Here is a 20,325-nt window from a genome sequence, read left to right as displayed (position 1 = left end):
ATGCATCATTTTAAGGGGAAAATAAGTTGATTTTAAATTTCATGGCATCAACACATCTCAAAAAAGTTGGGACAAGGCCATGTTTACCACTGTGTGGCATCCCCTCTTCTTTTTATAACAGTCTGCAAACGTCTGGGGACTGAGGAAACAAGTTGCTGAAGTTTAGGAATAGGAATGTTGTCCCATTCTTGTCTAATACAGGCTTCTAGTTGCTCAACTGTCTTAGATCTTCCTCTTTATGATGCGCCAAATGTTTTCTATGGGTGAAAGATCTGGACTGCAGGCTGGCCATTTCAGTCCCCGGATCCTTCTTCTACGCAGCCATGATGTTGTAACTGATGTAGTATGTGGTCTGGCATGCATTGTCATGTTGGAAAATGCAAGGTCTTCCCTGAAAGAGACGACGTCTGGATGGGAGCATATGTTGTTCTAGAACTTGGATATACCTTTCAGCAGTGATGGTGCCTTTCCAGATGTGTAAGCTGCCCATGACACATGCACTCATGCAACCCCATACCATCAGAGATGCAGGCTTCTGAACTGAGTGCTGATAACAACTTGGGTTGTACTTGTCCTCTTTAGTCCAGATGACATGGCGTCCCAGTTCAAATTTTGATTCGTCTGACCACAAACAGTTTTCCACTTTGCCACAGTCGCATGAGCCTTTGCCCAGAGAAACCTTTTTTGGCTTTTTAAACCTATAGAGATTTAGCCGGCAACGGCTGGATTGTGTTCACCGACAATGTTTTCTGGAAGTATTCCTGAGTCCATGTTGTGATTTCCATTACAGTATCATTCCTGTATGTGATGCAGTGCCGTCTAAGGGCACGAAGATCATGGGCATCCAGTATGGTTTTCCGGCCTTGACCCTTACGCACAGAGATTGTTCCAGATTCTCTGAATCTTTGGATGATATTATGCACTGCAGATGATGATAACTTTAAACTCTTTGCAATCTTTCTCTGAGAAACACCTTTCTGATATTGCTTCACTATTTTTCACCGCAGCATTGGGGGAATTGGTGATCCTCTGCCCATCTTGACTTCTGAGAGGCTCTTTTTATACCCAATCATGTTGCCAATTGACCTAACAAGTTGCAAATTGGTCATCCAGCTGTTCCTTATATGTACATTTAACTTTTCCGGCCTCTTATTGCTGCCTGCCTAAATTTTTTGGAATGTGTAGCTCTCATAAAATCCAAAATGAGCCAATATTTGGCATGACATTTCAAAATGTCTCATTTTTAACATTTGATATGTTATCTATATTCTATTGTGAATAAAATATACGTTTATGAGATTTGTAAATTATTCCATTCCTTTTTTACTCACAATTTGTACACACATTAAATATGGATATGAGGTCATGAAACAACTCATTTTTTATTTGTGGCCATGGTTTACTCGATCATTCCCCTAATTTAGATTTATTTAAAACTATTATCTATTATGAACATGAATTTATTTCCACAGCATGTTTATTTATTGCCATGATTTATTAATTTTGTTCATCTTGTTTTAATAAACTGTAGCTAAGTATTCATACCCTCATTTTATTTAACTAAAACAAGGAACAATATAGTAAATCATGGCCACCAATTAACAAATCATTTCAATGTGTACTTAATTGGTGGTCACAGTGAAAAAATTTTTTTATAATTCTAAAAATAAAAAATATTACTGACCCAAAGTTTTGAACATTAGTTTATATGCAGATGTGAGATGTGGAAACTCACTCTCATGAATTTAAAGTGAGCCAGTTGTTCAATTATAACATTTGCCCAACCATGGTATTAAAAAAGCCAACATAAATATCTGTTTTCATTTTTCGGTCAGATTGATCCCCGTTTTGGAAATCAACTGAGCATCTGTTAACTTTTAAATGTTAATATATAATCGACAGTCAAGTCGTGTTTGTGATGCCTTTATTAACTGTATGATTGATCTTATTAAAGGTCAGCTGCACATTATTCTAAGAATGAAAGAATGGTTTGTATACTTCATAAAATTCATGTTCAGCTTTCACGCTCATATAAAGCCTGTTGAAAGGTTCTGCTTATCAGTTCATTGGTATTAGTTGGCAAGTGTTCAGACGGCTGTCTCAAGGAGAGAGTCTGGCTCCAAACATAAAGATGTCCCTTCCAACCACAAAGGAGAGAGTCAAATTGCATTACGTTTGGTTAGAGGGTTTTGGCCACACATACCAGAGCCTGGAGCCACGTCCTAGCACTTGATAACACTGCAGTACTAATGGAAAAAATCAGTCACAGCCTTTCATGGGAGCATTCGGAGGTTGATTCAATATCCCTAAGCAGAAAATTGTTTCTTTCTGAACTCCAGAAGACACGCAGGTTGTTTTTCTCACATTTTCCCTGACCAGAGTACCAAAACCACAACCTCAAACCTGGACGGTACAGCATGAGAAGTTCATCCCTGCTGGGATCTTGCCCTGCTTGGGGCTGAGCTGTCAGGATAAAAACTGCACGCCATATCCTGGCCATAACACAGCCGTCCCACTCAGAGACAATTACCCTCCACGCCAACATTCCTCTTAAATCCAACAATGCTTGCAAAGCTCTGCACTGAGGACTCTGGACCACCGCCACAGAACAAGATGCTTTGTGTGTTTGCTTCACATAACTCTCAAGGAGAGATGAAGGTATACCAGCCCGGCTGTGGCTATGGATGGACTCGTACAGGTAATCCTTTCTCTATGTGGTTAAGGATTCGGCTGATCCACGGTGAAGAACATAACATCCCCTGAGCTTTACTTTGCTTTGAAGAGATAGCAGATTGGTTTAATAGACAATTGTCCATCTGGAGAAAGAGTGTTTTGATGTAAGATTTTATGAGCTGAGAGGTTGAATCGGTTGAACAGCTGCAGTACATTATCAGCCTGCTGTGGTCAACATGCCCTGCCTTGGAGATACGTCAACTGTCTTATCAATCACATACAGACTCACATGCATGCTCCATAAAGTCAAGCGCTGTTTGATCGAAAACTGCAAAATCAAAAATTTATCATGGGAGAAATTCTTAATTATTATTACGTTTGGTAAATGATATCACACGTTTTCATATTTTTTCAATCAAACGAAGATCAAATAATCCAGTTATTGCATTATATTGGAAGATTTATGATGCATTTAAATTGAAAAGACAAGAATGAAAGGGTTTGGGGTGAAAAACTGAGCTTTTGTTTGTTAGTTTGTTTTTAACAAAATCATATCTTGAGGATAAAAAGGGTTATTATATAGTTAATTGAAGTTAAAACAGTATGAAATTAAACAAAATAACAATAAAATAAATATAACTTTTTTGGCTAGTTGTCAAGGCAGCATTTTTCATTTTAATTTAGTTTGATATACTAAAAAAAACGATATTGCAACGAATTGTATCTGGGTTATATTTAAATAACCTCAGCGACTTTTCAAGATGTATGAAAGACGGTTTAAAACTATTTAAGGTAAGTTATATATAGTATTAATATATATATATATATATATATATATATATATATATATATATATATATATATATATATATATATATATATATATATATATATATATATATATATATAAATAATCTGTTACAGAAAAAAGCACCTTTTATTTCCTTGTGGATCATTTTATCTAAACTATGCTGCCACCTAGTGTGCATTCATGCTATTTACTCCAAGGAGCTCTCAATAACAAGCATTTCACCACCTGTTTTTCTTTTATAGACAAATAATTAACGGGAAATAATAATGATAAATCATCGGTATATTATACGTGTTACCTGAGTGCAGAGTTTATTTTATTTTTTTTATTTAGTTATTGAAACATCCGGTTGATAAGGGGGAAAATTATATTTAATATACTAAACAATATATACTAATAAATAGAGATCATATATGTGAATGTGTGGCAGAGTCACTGATCTATAGTTCAGTGGGCAGAGTCACATCTGAGTACAGAACAGAGCTCTAGTTGGGGGTTTGATCTCAACACGTCACTACGAGATGCAGCGATTCGATTGGTCTAAATCCGCTCGGTGGTTGCTGTGACAACATATAGACAACAGTTCTAGACTCACGCTGCTAGCGTTACAGCTGGTTAGTTTCTGAATATGTCTAAGAATAAGGTAAGAGGGGTGATTTTAATAAAAACTTAGTTACAAGTGAATTACATGATACTATGTGCTCTATTTGAAAACTAAGGTTGACTGCTGATATAAAATAATTTAGGCTAATTAAGGCGACATTGCTGCACTGTCTTAAAATTAGCTTTACAACACAAAGTTACACTCCATGTTTTCGGTTGGCTGTAACAACCTTCCCTTAAACAGCAGACAGCTGGACATAAAGGGGCCTACAGCTCACAGAAGAAGAAGGAAGGGTAAGTCTGTTATGTAAACCTATAAAACTGTATTTTATCTCTTAAAGACATTATCACTATTATTCAGCTATGATGAACCAAACTGATGACAAAAAAGACAGTAAAGTCATTTATAATGTTACAAAAAATTCGTTTTATTTCAAATAAATTGTCCCACGGTTTCCAGAAATGGTTTTCAACATTGAAAACAATAAAAACAAAAAAAAATCAGCATTAGAATGATTTCTGAAGGATAATGTTACATTGAAGACTGGCTGTATTATAAATTACAGGCCCCAAACTTGAATGGTGTAGATGCTTGCAGTAACTGCATTTTTTAAATCATTTTACATTTTCTATTAAGTTTAGACTGGTGTCTGTATATATCTATGTCTGTATAAAGGATAAAAGGCAGTTTAACAATCCAGTGTGGTTCATTTTCATCTCAGCGAGGGAAGGAGCTGTATACGGTACAGATGTGGCCTGACCAACACCATTCAGGACGTCCTAAACCAAAGACCAGGCTGGGTAGAGGTGAAAGAGTAAGTGCTGTGCTTCTCCGTTGTGTGTCCCCGTGTTTCACGCTTGTATCATGCATTCACGTCTCTCTATGCAGTGATGGCGATTGGGACTTTAACTGGTGTGATGTTGGGTGGCTGAGAGAGAACTTTGATCACTCGTACATGGAGGAACATGTGCGGATAAGTCACTTCCGCAACCACTACGAGGTCTGTATCATACCATTTATGCAGGTTATTATAGATTACGACTGAATGAATGTGTATGTGTACAGAAAACAGGCATGAGTTGTGTGTATTTTTCAGCTGACCCGTAAGAACCTGATGGTAAAAAACCTGAAGAGATATAGGAAAACTTTAGAGCGGGAGGCTGGGCGTTTAGAGGCTTCCAAATGTGACTTTTTCCCCTGTACGTTTGTGCTGCCCAGTGAGTATCACATCTTTGTAGAAGAGTTCAAGAGAAGCCCAGGGAGCACCTGGATCATGAAGCCTGTGAGTGTTTATAGCAGTGCCCTGTCTACTGCCAAACTGATCATCAACAGGTCATCCACTATTACAATACTTTTCCTACACAGGTGGCACGATCACAGGGGAAAGGAATTTTTCTGTTTCGCAAACTCAAAGATATCATAGACTGGAGGAAGGTAATGCACATTTGACACACAGACTCTGACAGGAAGGTCACTTCTGTGATTATCTACTATCGTCATCCCAAGTTTTATGTTGTGCGCTGATGCTGTTGTTGGTTTTAGGATGGGACACGCTCTGAAGAACAGAAAGACGAGGCTCAAGTTGAGAGCTATGTCGCTCAGCGCTACATTGAGAATCCCTACCTCATAGCTGGTAAGAAGAACCTATAATACATATAATAAAACATATAATAGCTTCAATACTTATTTGATTTACAGTAGATCCACTTTTATTATTGTTACTGAACATATCACATGTTGTGTATGTGTGTGTGTGACATGTATATGTTATATCTATCACTAGGGAGAAAATTTGACTTGAGAGTCTATGTTCTTGTCACATCAGTAAGTGAGCAATTTTTTTAATGATCATTTTTTTCTTGAATATCCAATGCTGTTTTTCGTTGTTAAAGTACATTCTCCAGCTGCAGTAGGAAACTTGAAAAGAGCCATTAATTTAGCAATTTCACAGAAATTATGGTGCATTTACAGTACACTGCGTTAGTGCAATTATGAGATTTCAACTGAGTTGAACAGGAATAATCTATGAATTTACTCTTTGCTTGTACACTTGTACCACCCGATTGTTTAACATCATGAATAAATACTCCAAATAAAAATGGCATCAGCAGTATAAAGCAGTTATTTTGTAATATTTCTGTTTAATAATTCCTGTAGTTGACTATATTGTTAATGCTATAATAGTACAACAAAATAAGTGCAAGTCGTATAGTAGTTTAATGTGGCTTGCAAAGAACCTTTAAATAAACTTCAGTTTATTAATAATGCATTTGTGGTTTTGTCTATAGATGACTGAAATGAGAGATTTATTTTTGTTTTACGCTTCACATCACTGTTGCATTTTCATGTTTTGAACATTGTATTTTTTTAAAACTGGGCAGGCCACACAAAAAGCACATTTTTGTTTTTCACAGTATATTCCATTGAAGGCCTGGCTGTATCGTGATGGTTTTGCCCGATTTTCCAACACCAGGTTCTCTCTTAGCAGCATAGATGATCAGTGTATCCTTTGCACACATTCTGAAATACACACACCCGCAATTTTAGATTATGCCACAAAGTAAAGGAATTCACTTGTTTGTCCCCTTTAACCTTAAAATACACAGATGTTCATCTCACTAATGTTGCAGTGCAAAAAACATCTCCTGATTATGATCCGGAGAAGGTATGTTGGAAGTAACTGGACATTCTGTACTATTATGTTCATGAAGATATGTTTTATTAAAAAGCAGTAATCTATCTTTCACTCTCCCTCAGGGTTGTAAGTGGCAGATGCAGCAGCTACGGCGGTACCTGACCGCTAAGCATGGTTTCGAGACAGTGCAGACTCTATATAAAGAAATTGACAACATATTTATTCGCAGCCTGCTTAGTGTTCAGAAGACCATCATCAATGACAAACACTGTTTTGAGTTGTACGGATATGACATACTACTGGACCAGGATTTGAAGCCGTGAGAATGCTTTATTTTCGATTGCTTAGTTTGCCAGGAAACTTATCTGAACTGAATGAATGTGGAAATTGCATGGCTTAAAAAATGACAGCACAGTTTGCCGTTATGCAGGTGGCTGATTGAAGTGAACGCTTCACCCTCCCTCACAGCCAGCAGTCAGGAGGACTATGACCTAAAATACAGACTGCTGGAGGACACCCTCCACATTGTAGACATGGAAGACCGGTACCATTTGACAAAATAGTATAAAATTACATGAAAGAGTGTGGAGGATTGTGTTTGTTGGCATTGTTGTCCAAAACATGCTTTCCCACTTAGTCTGACAGGCAAGGAGAAGAGGGTTGGTGGATTTGACTTAATGTGGAACGATGGACCTGTCCACACGGATGTCGGACTAGAGACTCTGGGAAGTTCTTGCCTCGTGGCAAATACACATCTCGGTCAGTGTCTTACATTGCCTCAAAGGAGCAATTTAGTATTACATCACTTGCTCATCAGTGGATCCTCAGTGGTGAATGGGTGCCGTCAGAATGAGGGTCCAAACAGCTGATAAAAACATCACAATAATCCGCAAGTAAACCATACCACTCCAGCCCATGAATTCATTTCTTGTGAAGTGAAAAGCTGCTTGTTTGTAATAAACACAATTCACTGATAGACATTTTAATATTAAACCGTAACTTCCAGATTAAGAGGAGACAACTTTTTCATTGGAGAAAGCATTATTATGGATAGAGGACTTTTATTTAAAAGTATTTGTGCAAAGTGTCACATTACATATTATAGAAGGATTTACTATCATCTCCAAATCATTTTTTTTTTTTGCTTTGTATTACACAGGCTGTGTGAATGATCGCCAGAAACAGCTTCAACAGCTTTTAAAGCCTTTCCCAGGACAGAAGAGGACATGACAACATGCAAATGACATCAAATTAATGTGACAAACTATTCATGACAATCACACAAATACCCACAATTGTGATAATATGCACAAAAGGATTCAGACGATTGTAAATAGGAGCATTTAAATACCCAAAAGGCATGGCAAAGTCACTGAACATTTTCATTCACAGCCTGAAAATTACACTGTCTGTGCTTGTTCTGGTTTAATGAGAATATAATGGCGCTATCAATTTCCACATTAGAATAAATACTGTAGACAGAGGCTTTGATGAAGTAATGAAAACTCTTTATTTTTTATTCTCATAAAAATAGCTGCATTCAACTCTACCAAAAACTCCCAGCAAAATAAAAGCACAATCTGACAATGATAGGACAAAAGTAGATTTTTGTGTATTTTTTTGCTTGATAAGGGAACTTAGTACATAACATCCAAGATGAAATGGTGCTACATACAGCACATCAAGTATGGAAATGTGGTACCATCTACTGTATGGCCTCAACCTGTACCAACTTTCAAGTCATATCCAAGTGCCTTGACAATGCATTACAGTACATACAAAACTACAAAACCACTACCTTCATTGTTCCTGTAAAAATAAACAAAACATGCTATATTTAGAGACATGAAGTACAATGTAATGACCTGAAAGGTTCTCAATAAGTAAACAAGCATAGATAACCTTGACCATAATATCGTTACAGTTTACAGCTCAGGGCCTTCTCCAGCAACACACCACAAAACCACCATAAGCAATCCTAACAATTCACAATTCAACTACAACTCAGTGAAAACCTAAGTAATGAGTTCCAAAACATTCAAAGATAAAGCATTCGGTTTTAACTCAATACATGTCAACTCATTGGTTTAATGAATAACAAGAAATTAAGTCCTTGTAAATGGCACTTTACAAAAATACAGTCATTACAAAACATTCATTATTCATCTCAAAAAATAGACATTCTTCGACCAATAGAGCTTACTAGACAAAGCCACACGCTAACATTCTCAGCCATACCTCCCTCAAATAAGAGATATGTACATGCACACTAGATTTAAGTACATTTATTTCATTTCGTAGAGGAGTTGTGCGTACAGTATGTAGGTAACCTGCTTTTGTGTACTTAGGCAGATAAAATAAATATATCTTATTCAAGAAATGCACTTTAAAGTTCTACTGAAACAATGAAGATGAAAAGGCATGATTTCTAAAGAGAAGGATACTTTTTTTAAAAGTGTGGTCACATTTGCAAATTTTAATGGGAAAATCCAAGCATTTTAATCGAAATTTGTCCCGATTCTGTGCACGTTTCAAGTTGGTCCGTATAGACTGACAGAAAGCTGGAAGTGACTTCTGTGTGTGTTATTAACAATAAATAATGAACTGATTTTTTTCCCCCTCTAAATTTTGCCAATGTGACAGCACTTTTTACAACTTTTTCATCCTTTTGACTAACAACTAAAGTTAACTGCAGGGATAATATTATGTTTTAATTAGCTCTTCTTTACAATATGTAAAATGAAATTGCGTGAAAGGTGCACTAACTACTTGGCATATTGAGCATTTTTCACTTTGCCAGTAGACTTGGTAGCTGATGCCACTTTTGAGTCCTTGCCATCCGTGACCGTTCTTTTAGTACCAGATCTTAATCGTACTTCACCCGTTTCGGCTCTCGGACCATCCTTTACCATTTTCTTCCCTGGACCACCACCTTCATGTTTCATACCGACAGGATCCCGCCTATCAACCCCTCCATATTTTGCTCCAGGTGGATCTTTCTGTTTGTCTGTCTCGTTTGACCTTGCAGTCTTTCCTTTCCTAACCGAAGAATGGGATTTTCCATTTGCGTTGAGTTCATGGGACGCCCTGCGCACATTCCCCGCAGCCTGCATGTGCTTCTGGTGAGCCTTTGCTGCTTGAGGACTGACCGGTTGCTGGTTTTTCGAAGTGGTGCGGTTTTCGGAGGTGGAAGCCCGGCTTTCACTGCTGCTCCTTTTTTGGGTGTTGGCAGGGGGGGCTTTGCGCTCTAGCAGGGGGCTGAGGCGGGAATGTCGCTGGTAGGCATATGGAGAGCAGGTGCCGTTGCAGAGCGGATAGCGGATGTGGCAGTGAGGGCAGACGGGCCGAGAAAGCTGGGTGGATGATGGGCTGGCCATTGAAGAGAAGAAGCCCTGTTGACCCTGCCGAAAGCTTTTCGGGGAGCTGAGGCGTGTCGGAGGAGCAGTATGAGGCCTAGGCTGGTTGCCGTTCAATAGGACACCAGCAGCATGACCTCTTGTTCGGATGATGGGAACCACTTGCCGTCCGCTCTCAGACTGTATGGTTTGGATCTGGTGCCACTCAAGTTGAAGGAGGCGCTCTAAATACTTCTCTAGCTCCCCTACAGGTTTCGGACGGGGAGCCCGCTTACCCTCCGTGTTGAGGAAGATGGCGAGCTGCCTCAAGCTCCAGGTATTGAATGGAGGCGGCAGGAAGTCTGGGTAGATATAGCTGACTTCATTGCTCTCCACCGTCCTGGGTCCAGGTATGTGAGGATGCAGGTCCACGGAGTTAAAGACCTCGGCTCGGAGGTTGAGCTGAGGAGGAGTGCAGGGGGAAGGCAGCACAGGGAGCCGCTCAGAGTCAGACAGGTCACTGGCGCTGTCCGTGTCGTCCTCCTTGTGCTCCAGGAGGTGCAGTGAGTCCAGGTCTGAGAGTTGTTTCTGCGAGGGGAACTGCTGCAGCACTGGCTGAGGAGCCAAGGGTAGCGATAGAGCACGACGACTCTTCTCCATGGCCACGCGGCTCTGTAACATCTCTTTACAGCACTGAGCCTCCAGCTGGATTTTCTTCCTCTCCTGTCCACGCTCGGGACAAGAGAGCTTGGGACGTGGAGGCCTCACATCTGATTCACCCTGTGTGCTGCAGCAATAGTTCAAGTGATATATTTGATCAATATACAGTAGTCAACATTTAAAGTGGACCCAAACCATTCATCAAAGTTGTCCTAAGACAAGAATACATTTTGGTTTAGGTTTTAGGACAACTTTGATGAATGGTTTGGATCCACTTTAAATGTTGACTAGTGTATTTATCAGGGCTGGGTTGACAACACTTTTGATTACTTTGACTTTCATGAACTTGTATCATTATAACATTTCAAGGTCAATTCTGCAGATGCATGAACAAAACAAAAGTTTTATTTTGTATTATTTGTAGCATGTCTCCCATCCTATAATCGAAGTAACTATTTGATGGGAGTTTTCTGATCACAGAGTTTAAAAGAATAAAATTACAATATTTTAGCAATCATGCTATGTGTTTCCTATCAGGCATTAAGAATCAAATGATGCCACATTCACAAATTAATCACTTATTTTGGATCTAATTAGTGAAATTTGTTTGTGATGCAGCTTGGTTCATTTGGACATGTACACACTGAACTGTTTCCAGTTGTTTATCACATTGAAACAGTAACAGATTACTTTATAAAACAGAAGAGAGTGCTGGATAAGACAATAAGACAAAAACAGTGCTGGACGAGGTGGATATTTACCTACAAACCATTTCAGGAAACAAAACTCAGAAATGTCATATTGTTTGTCAGTGATGAAGCAGATCTTTATTATGAGTGCAGCCTGTAAATGAATCTACTAAAGGTAAAGGCAATTGAATTTCTAACCAGATATTCACAACAGTATAAAATAAAAATAATTTTTTTATTTTTATATAATGATAACGGTGAAAGAAGAGCTAGCAGAATGAGCATCATAAGATCATGTGTTGTAGATAACAAAATGGAGCATATATAGTGCAAAATATATGCATTTTTATCTATTAGTGATGTCTTAATGCATGTTTGAATAAATCTGTCGAGTTAGGACAGTCTCAATTTAACTTTCAACAGCGAAAAAGTAGAAGCATCATTTTATCACAAGAAAGTCATATGACAAAGTGAATCAATATCAAATTAAGAGCAAAATATGTGTGAATACCCAGCTCTAATTATTAGCACTCTGGAATATGTTTCTGATTGGTCAATGGCAGCATTCTGTAGTGAAATATATCCATTTGTTTTATTTTGTTCTTTTATTTTGACTATTTATGGTTATTTATGTGTTAAATTCCATATCTTAAGCAACACTCACCCACGCAACTTGCAAGTGCCACCAGTCGGACTCTTAGCTTTCTTTGGTTTAATGCCATTTTGGACCTTGGGAACATCATGAAAACATATTCAAACTGCTGCCGAGTGCCGACACAGGATGCTTGATGCATCTTATTATTTCATATGGTACTTACAGTTTCAGCTTTGGAAAGATGATCCTTCTCTTGCCCGGGATGCAAGGGCACTGTTTTTTTAACCGGTTTCTTATTCTGGTTCACGTTTCCCCCTCTCTTATTATTGCTGCAAATAAAGCACATATTCTTAGTGACACATTTGTGCTATTCCTGTGTGAGTTTAATAAACTGCTCTATTCAGACATACCTGTCAACAATCCCAGTGTTTTCTGCATTTTTCGTTCTAACCTTCTCCTTGCCTGACACCTTCCTCAGTGTCGCAGACGCAGTTTGTTCCTGCAGGATGGGTCCCATCGCACTAAACACTAAGAAGTGCACAGACGCAGTTTTGAAGCTCTCAGCTTTGCCCCAAAATGTCCCATTTGTGAGCGCGCACACGCACCGAGTGACTGATGAGCACCATTGCAGAGACGCAGCGAAATATCAGCGTCACAGTTAATATATTTTGCACTTTGCCAAGAATTGCAGCAATCAATTAAACAGCGTCGAACAAACTATTTGTAACGTTAACATATAAAGAGGACAATAATCACCCTTGCGTCTTGGTTATGAAACCTCCATCCTCCTGCAATGAGCGAAACGCTTTGAAATCGTCGTTTCTGAGCATCACTACAGCAGCTCGACCAGACTTGTTTACCTGCTGCTTTGTATGTATCGCTGTCGTCGTGATCCTGCGATTGGCATGATGGGAGTTGAAGTTCCTAAGAGAAACGAATAGGAGAAACGCGTTAATTTCATCGCTGCTCGTATCGATAGCTCATGAAGAAAAACACGCGTATGTGTATGTTTTAGGGGGCTGATATTGGGGTTGTGTAAGTTTGCAAAATCACTGTTTTATTTAACTTGACCAGCGGGGTTGCCAGATAGAAGAAGAGCAATGATCCTGTTCTGATTTAAAAAAAAGCGATCCTTGTTTGTGTCGGACTAAAGTATTATTCCTTAAGCTACGAACACATTTTATTTAGTTCTCAGATTTCCTAGTATTCCAAATGTTTTACTTTTTTGAAAGCATTCCCCTATGCTCAGAATAAGCTACAATTAGTCATATTGTTAGAGTTTAAATAACTGTTTTTTTTTAATGCAATTAATTCCTGTGATGGTACAATTTAGCATTATTCCAGTAGTGTCATCCTGTTCTTCATAAATCATTCTAATATTTCTAATATTATTTTAAATTGTAATAATATTTCAGAATATTACTGTCTTACGTTATTTTGATTCAGATAAATGAAGACTTGGTGAACATACTGTAAGAGATTTTTCAAACAGATAAAAAAATAATAGTTATTCCAAACTTTGACTGGTAGTGAATATAAAAAAGTGCCCTATAATATATTTAGATTTATTAGATTCTCTAATGCCACTTTGAAGTGTAAGATACATTAATTAGATATTGCATACAATTGGGCAGTAAACCCCATTTTATTAGTGCAGAGATGAGTAGCCTATGTGTATTTTATAAAACATTTGCAAGTGCTTTTTATCACATAATTATAAGCGCCACAGTTCAATTGTGTCATTTGTTATATAAGTAATGTACTGAACAGACATGTTCATTTAAAATGTAACGTATTGAAAATGTGTAAATAAAGCTTTACTTGCATTTTTTACAACGCTGTGTTGTAGGCGTGTTCCACCAAGTAATCAAAAGTTCTACACCCACACACTTGCTGTCTTTATGCTTACTTATAATAGGAAGACATGGCAACATCACCACCAACCGCATGCATTTCCCGACTCAGTAGCCACGCCCCCTCTGTTGACATCACACTCCTGCCAGCTCTGCGTGCGCAACGTGCGCAGTTTGCTTGAAATGCATTGTATGTGTGCTGTATCACGTAGTAGGCTATACTTCACCTTTACACAGAGTTTTGTCGCTCTTCTCATTATGAAATGCAGGGCTCATTGAAATAGCATCGGAGGATCGTCAGATGCGTCGTTAACTTAATCAAGCCGGACTTTTCTGGTGAGCCAATGCAAATGCCAATTTGAACTTCTTCCTTTTATTTTTGTACATAGGTGCAGTCATTTACTTGTATACGTTTGTATTGACAGTTTGCTTTTTTGAAAGGCTTGAAATGTAAGTTGCATTACTTTGCATTAAAGTGTTCAGTAATCCAGCTGAGATTGAAGTAGCTAGTGAGCTTGCCATGTTTCCACAGCTGCAAAGTATTGCTTGCTAGGACGTCCTAGGATATTTAATACTGTAAAATACTTATAAATATTCATAACATAGAATGTTTGTCTTTTTCAGGTCACACAAGGTAACTCTTTCATATAAACATGGCCTGGTCTTTGGGATGTTGCCATAAAGACACACCCCTCGAAGAGATGAACGCTGACCTATTTTTTACTACAGTATCAGATGGCTCAAAAAAAAGTTCCACACTGATTTTGCAAGACGTGTCCCGCTCCAAAACAGACAGCGGAAAGAGGCCGGTTAAAATTCGTCCACCGAGCCCAAAAACTGCTCCGAGGCAAACAGCAGGCCGCAGCCTGTCATTCGAACCTCCAACCAAATCCATCATCCAGAGGCGCACACAGTCCCTTCCATCTCCATCAGAGAGACGGAGGCTTAGTCGCCGAGCCAGCGTCCGGTTTGTGGACTCATTAGGGTTAGACCTGGAAAATGTCAAGGTTTTCAAAAGCGGAGAGGACCCGTTTGTCCCAGAGCATGTTCTCTTCCGACTCTTAATGAATTCAGAGTTCGCCTCAACTAAGGGGATGGAGATTTCCCTTCCTTATCTGAAACCCATGTTCTCAGTCCAGCCAGGGGACTGTTCAAACTTCACCGAGCGTCTGAGTTGCCAACAAGTGTGTCTGGAGCGGGTTTTGTGCTATGAGCCTGGCATTATAGGGATCGTTCAAGTTGTAAACTTGGCATTTGAGAAGGAAGTGAATGTTCGCTACTCTTTTACAAACTGGAAGAGCTGCTCAGAAACCAAGGGTTACTGGGTTACAAGCAAATCCATTTCAAACGGGCCCTGCTGTGACACTTTTCGATTTCATCTACCGGTTCCTCCATATATCCTTCACCCCGGAGCAGTGCTGGAGTTTGCTGTTTGTTATAAAGTAATGGGCATGCAGTTTTGGGATAACAATGATGGGCAGAATTACAAGTTAACCTGTCAGAGTTATAAACTACCTGTGCCGAAGGAATGTGAAGACAGCATGATACACTTTATCTGAGGACACTGATTTGTAGATGAAACTTTTTTAAAGCACTGTCACTTTATTTTTTTTTGCTTGCAACCACCAGCATTTTCAACGTGTGATATACATTGCTGACCTTCTGAACATTTGCCGTTGTGTATTTCATTTGTGATCAAATATGAGATTTTTTACTTTATGATAGTGACAGCTAGACTGTAGCACTGAGAGTATTACTATATGTTGGTTTGATAATGTAATATAGATTTAAAAAGTGCCTTTACAGTATTTTTTTTTTTTTCTTTTTTTTTTTGCATTTCAGGTTTGCACTTGTGTGATGATGTTATTGTCACTATGTGGTAGGTTTTCATAATACTTGTGGATATTGTAAACACAGATGTTGATAGAGTAAATAAAGATAGGTAATTCCACTTGTTTTGAAGAACTGATAAAAAAAATTATATATATATATATATATATATATATATATATATATATATATATTCAGCAATTATTTACATGGTCCTTCTCATAAATGCTTCAAAATAAAGCCACATCTAGGCACAAACTGCTGTTTATAATGTGTTGTAGGGGTGATTTATTTTTGTAGGACAGACCTCAGAAATGAGTTAGTATTTTAGCACTTCTGATGCCAGCATCCTGAAGTCAGGTGGTTTCTAGAAACTCAAACTGGTGTGGAAAAAGTAAACGTTTTGTCAATATAACCAGGCTGATGCTGACTTGAACTACAAAAATGTCATGACTACAAAAGTGTTTTTATTGTAAGTTTAGTTTGTTAGTACCATGATTAAGGTTATAACAACAAAGGTATTTATATTTTACAATAAAGATACTAAAATTCATTTAGAAAGTCTTGTTTGAGTTAATAAAATTATGTTTATTAAACCAATGCTGTTTTATGTGTATATAAAGCCTGAATTCATAAATCATTTAAATATTTCCACTTCATTTTATTTGTAGGATTTGTGACATTCTAGTTTTCAAATTTATTATTATTAACATTATTTTACTACATTATCCATGACCATAGTAACATTACACTCGGTGAGTTTTGAATAGAGAAGCAGTTCAATCAAACTCCAAAGATCAGCGTGCGCGTCCGTTTTTGCGTCTGCGCGTGCGCGTCATTTTTTCCCGCGTTATCGAAACTCGCAACGTTACAGTACAACCGTCATAAGCGAAATAATCGTTCTTTAACTAACCATTTTGAGCGTAAATTTACAATTTCCATCTCGGTAACCGTACATTTACGATCTACATTAACTTCACATTATTTGTTAATAATAAAAGCTATGTAAAATTTCCTCCTGAAGTCCGTTGAAGGGTCAGTCATAATCTGAGGTAAGATCTGAACACCCAGCAGACAGCCCAAGATAGCCACAATTTAATCTTATTATTAAATTAAATACGATCGCTTACAGCATTAATTTTTACGGTTATGTATTTTATTTTGCGGTTTTTCGACAGTATTTTCGCTGCATGTGCTTTAGCTTAGACCGTTATAAACGTAACGTTAACGGTATGTTAAATTAACGCTACGCATCGGTTAACGTTAATTTGCATAATAAATTGCACATTGGTTAATACATCACACAGACGGAGCCAAACCACAATGTTTTGTTCATATTTGGTTAATTTAATTCAATTCTGAGAAATACGAGGACTGACATTTAAAGACGTCTCGAGTGCTCATTTTTCCTGGAACTGTGTTTTCTTCGAATTATCTGCATCTGAGATTCATATTTATGAGTTATTTAATGTCTTCAACATTTAAAACAGGTCATCGTCTGTGCATCATGGCACCTTTGCAGGACCATCAGGTAAGAATTAAACCCAAAAGAGCTGCTTAATTCATGCTTTTATTTCTGGGGAAATGGTTTTAACTTCTCACCTCTGAAATGCGTTTGTCTTCTGTAATTATATGAGATGCTTTTTTATTTATTAGGACCACGAAGTTCACTTTATATTGTATTGCTTAGGTGGAAAAACTGGTGGATGAGGCTTTCAAACACAATAATTTTCAGGACCTAGAAATATTCGTACAAAATGAAAACAAGGAAGGAACCACAATAAAATGTTCCAGACAATTCATGACCAAGCTGGATAAGCTTTTCATCAGGGTTAGTTATATATTTTACATTGTCTTCATGACTCAACTGTATGAACTTCTTCACTGGATTTGTATGCACTGTTGTATGTTCTTTCAGGAACTGGATCTTGGAAATGTGGACAATGCTTGTCTGGTGCTTACTGTTTTACACAAATATGGCGAGATGCTGGTGTTTCCAGGCGGTGGAGGAATATCTGTGATGGTTGCCCAGGGATTTGTTAAGAAGATAAGTTTGTTATCCATGTTCCTGTTCTCTCTATGCCTGTTTTGGTGAAGAAGTAAAAGTTTTTTATTGCTTAAAATGTATGTTTACATGGTGCAGTGGTTCGAGAAGGCCAGAAAGCTGTGGCTGGAGGCAGGGTCACCAAGAAATGAGACCATGATAAAGCTGGCTGAGGACTTCTTTGATGCACTGATGGTTTGTTACGGCACATTTCCACACATTCACAATGCGTCTTTCCTCTCTGAATTGTGAGATTACATATCAAAGTTTAAAAAGTTGCAATTACCTTTTACATTATTTTTATATTCCATGTTGGAAATGAACTTCCATATGAATCATATGTCTATTTTCTCTGTTGGGTAAAATAAATCAGAATCAGCTAATGAAAATGCTAGGAAATTAGATCAAGAAGATCAAAAAAAGTGTGAAAGAAAACATAATTAGTGAGTTCAGAAACACTGTAGTGTAGTATTCTGATTTGTGCATGTCATTTCACCTTCGCAGGTTGTTCATGAAAGTTGTAAAGAAGGTGAGTGTTTTGTTCCAATTTTGAAAAAGACAAAGGGGAAGTAGAACAGTGCTCTGCATTCAGCTCAAATCTGTGTATCCCCTCAGGTACATATGAAGTCACTGAAGCTCTGCTTAGTCACATTGGCAAACTGGCCTCTGATGCACAAATAAACATCATGATTCAGAAAGAGGTAGGAGATTCATTGCATTTCCTAGTGGAAAGCCTTCCTTAGTTCAGTCACCATCTATATGCTGAGAAGTAATCATTTCAACCATATTGAAAACTCGTTCTACACCTCCAGTCATGACATGTCACTCGAGCTGTGCTTACCCAGACTTTTCCAGAAATAGAAGACTGAATTACAAGAGGGGATGTATGAAGGATTATTATTGACTCTTATTGACAGGCAGCAAGGAAGCTCAATGCTATTCTGGAAAAGATTCCCATGGAGCTGAAAAAGAAAAAGAAGATCTTGTCAACTCAAGAGTCGTCGTCTATGATGTATGATAAATGATATTGCATTCTCCTGAGTCTTAATCAGTACCTAATCATAAATTTAAAAGCTCCCTTTTCTGGAAAGTACCTGAAGGAGTATGCGTTGTATTTTAAATCTGTAGTGTGTTGTGTTTTTTTTTTATCAGGAATGCAGTGGCCAGTCAAATCCTCAGAGGTGGAGGTTAGTGTAAAACATCCATTGTAATGAGTATACATAGTTTAGAAAGTGCGATCATAAAAATGTTTAAAAGAATTACAAATGCTATGATCATTACAAAACTCATTTTAGACTGCACTCATACTGATACTGATTGTAGCTACATATCTGTTGTGCTTCAGATTATGATTTGCAGGTGTCTTTAATGGAGGCCCTCTGCAGAATGGCTTCACCAGCTCAGAGGAGTCAAGTAGCTGACTCCTGGTTTACAATGACCTTTGTCTCCTCTGCATTCAAGAAGATCAAGGATTCAGAGTTTGAGACTGTAAATATGGCCTCACTTGAAATAAGTAATTTTAAACTAATTTTATTTGGTCACATAGGATTTTAGAGTATGTTTTGTGTGTGTGTGTGTGTGACAGGACTGTAGGAAGTTTCTAAATATGGTCAATGCCATGCAAGGAGATGGAAGAAGGTACAGTACTTAATCTATTTTGACAGCTTTCGCTTTTTTTATAGATTGTATAACATGTCTTGGTTTATCTTCTCACAGCGTGTACTCCTACCCTTGCCTGGAGGCATTTTTGGACAAACATGAGGTTAGTTTTAACATTTATTTAAGTGTGAGTGTGGGAAAATATGCACTCGGTTATTTTTGTTTAGTTTTGAACCACATGTATATTTCTGTTTTGTTATGTTTATAGTTGCTCATGCCAGAGGACAAGAATCTGGAAGCTTTCTGGATTGACTTCAATCTTGGAAGTCAAAGTATCTCTTTTTACTTCTGTGTGGCTAATAAGAAGACCCAGGTAATGACATTATAGTCATTACAGGCCACATCTCACATTGGACCTAAGAAAATAATAATAATAATATTAATATATAACAGGGCTTTCCAAATGAGGATTTGCATAGCCCTGGGGATTTGTGAGTTGATAAAAAGCTAATAATTATATAAAATGTAAAAATTCAATAAATAAATGGTGCAGCACGATAATCACAGAATGATCTGCTATGTTCAGCGTCTCAAAGCAGCTCAGGTCATGGTAATTACAGCAAATAATGTGCATTTGGGAATCCAACATGCAATAACTTTCATCTACACATTTGTATGATTCATACCTGCAAACTGGTCGCTTTTCTGTGAAATTCGCCATTTTGAAACAAAATATGCAATTTATGTGAACTACTTTTTTGGGGGAGGGGGGTGGGGGGTATTTTAGACTATTAGCAGAGAGATAAATTACATAATTTATTTTATGGACAGAGGTTTACAGCATTGCATCTGTATCATAAAACAAAGTAAAGAATTTAAGACAAATATTAATATTGTAAATTGTCAGTAAATATAATTATGATAAAATAATATATTTAATTTTACAGTACAATTGTAGTTTGAAAAAATATATTTGTTTATATAACATAATAATTAT

At 37.6% G+C, this 20,325-nt stretch overlaps 3 protein-coding genes and 1 long non-coding RNA gene across 8 annotated transcripts; 3 read left to right on the top strand and 1 right to left on the bottom strand.

Annotated features, from left to right (window-relative positions):
• Positions 1-4,053: 4,053 nt before the first annotated feature.
• On the top strand, positions 4,054-8,127 carry ttll9 (tubulin tyrosine ligase-like family, member 9). Of its 2 annotated transcripts, XM_052595279.1 has the most exons (14): positions 4,054-4,127; positions 4,332-4,381; positions 4,810-4,902; positions 4,977-5,088; positions 5,185-5,370; positions 5,454-5,522; positions 5,631-5,721; positions 5,872-5,912; positions 6,503-6,590; positions 6,695-6,753; positions 6,846-7,042; positions 7,154-7,267; positions 7,361-7,482; positions 7,883-8,127. In XM_052595279.1, exons 1-14 carry the CDS (start codon positions 4,113-4,115, stop codon positions 7,951-7,953), a joined length of 1,308 nt encoding a protein of 435 aa, XP_052451239.1. In that variant the 5' UTR covers positions 4,054-4,112; the 3' UTR covers positions 7,954-8,127. The 2 variants fall into 2 exon arrangements, with proteins under 2 accessions (XP_052451239.1, XP_052451238.1); XM_052595278.1 differs by lacking the exon at positions 7,883-8,127 and having other exon boundaries at positions 7,361-7,870.
• An 82-nt stretch (positions 8,128-8,209) lies between these two features.
• Positions 8,210-13,028, bottom strand: fam217ba (family with sequence similarity 217 member Ba). Of its 4 annotated transcripts, none has more exons than XM_052595275.1 (5): positions 12,759-13,028; positions 12,413-12,530; positions 12,226-12,331; positions 12,073-12,136; positions 8,210-10,849 (listed from the first exon to the last, which is right to left on the bottom strand). In XM_052595275.1, exons 2-5 carry the CDS (start codon positions 12,517-12,519, stop codon positions 9,489-9,491), a joined length of 1,638 nt encoding a protein of 545 aa, XP_052451235.1. In that variant the 5' UTR covers positions 12,520-12,530; positions 12,759-13,028; the 3' UTR covers positions 8,210-9,488. The 4 variants fall into 4 exon arrangements, with proteins under 4 accessions (XP_052451235.1, XP_052451237.1, XP_052451234.1 ...); XM_052595277.1 differs by having other exon boundaries at positions 8,210-10,845; positions 12,072-12,136; positions 12,759-13,027; XM_052595274.1 differs by having other exon boundaries at positions 12,413-13,028.
• Positions 13,029-13,981: 953 nt separating this feature from the next.
• On the top strand, positions 13,982-16,285 carry ppp1r3da (protein phosphatase 1, regulatory subunit 3Da). The gene is made up of 2 exons (XM_052593290.1): positions 13,982-14,191; positions 14,480-16,285. The coding sequence occupies exon 2, from the start codon at positions 14,509-14,511 to the stop codon at positions 15,412-15,414; it is 906 nt and encodes a 301-aa protein (XP_052449250.1). The 5' UTR covers positions 13,982-14,191; positions 14,480-14,508; the 3' UTR covers positions 15,415-16,285.
• A 2,600-nt stretch (positions 16,286-18,885) lies between these two features.
• LOC128011482 (uncharacterized) lies at positions 18,886-19,367 on the top strand. The gene is made up of 3 exons (XR_008182570.1): positions 18,886-18,916; positions 19,075-19,217; positions 19,315-19,367. It is a non-coding gene; the product is annotated as an uncharacterized LOC128011482 (long non-coding RNA).
• Positions 19,368-20,325: the final 958 nt, after the last annotated feature.

This window comes from Carassius gibelio, chromosome B23, assembly GCF_023724105.1.
Source record: "Carassius gibelio isolate Cgi1373 ecotype wild population from Czech Republic chromosome B23, carGib1.2-hapl.c, whole genome shotgun sequence".
NCBI lineage: Eukaryota > Metazoa > Chordata > Actinopteri > Cypriniformes > Cyprinidae > Carassius > Carassius gibelio.
This window is presented reverse-complemented; position numbering and strand designations above follow the sequence as displayed.

What these genes read in the sequence shown, in the direction of transcription:
- fam217ba (XM_052595274.1), bottom strand. Translation starts at nt 12,519, where the DNA reads ATGGGACCCATCCTGCAGGAACAAACTGCGTCTGCGACACTGAGGAAG. An exon ending in AACACTGGGATTGTTGACAG is followed by an intron (nt 12,332 to 12,412) that starts GTATGTCTGAAT and finishes CTTTATTTGCAG; the next exon opens with CAATAATAAGAGAGGGGGAA. An exon ending in TGGCACTTGCAAGTTGCGTG is followed by an intron (nt 10,850 to 12,072) that starts GGTGAGTGTTGC and finishes TGAACTATTGCT; the next exon opens with GCAGCACACAGGGTGAATCA.
- ppp1r3da (XM_052593290.1), top strand. Translation starts at nt 14,509, where the DNA reads ATGGCCTGGTCTTTGGGATGTTGCCATAAAGACACACCCCTCGAAGAG.
- ttll9 (XM_052595278.1), top strand. An exon ending in TCTATGTTCTTGTCACATCA is followed by an intron (nt 5,913 to 6,502) that starts GTAAGTGAGCAA and finishes TGTTTTTCACAG; the next exon opens with TATATTCCATTGAAGGCCTG. An exon ending in ATTGTAGACATGGAAGACCG is followed by an intron (nt 7,268 to 7,360) that starts GTACCATTTGAC and finishes TTTCCCACTTAG; the next exon opens with TCTGACAGGCAAGGAGAAGA.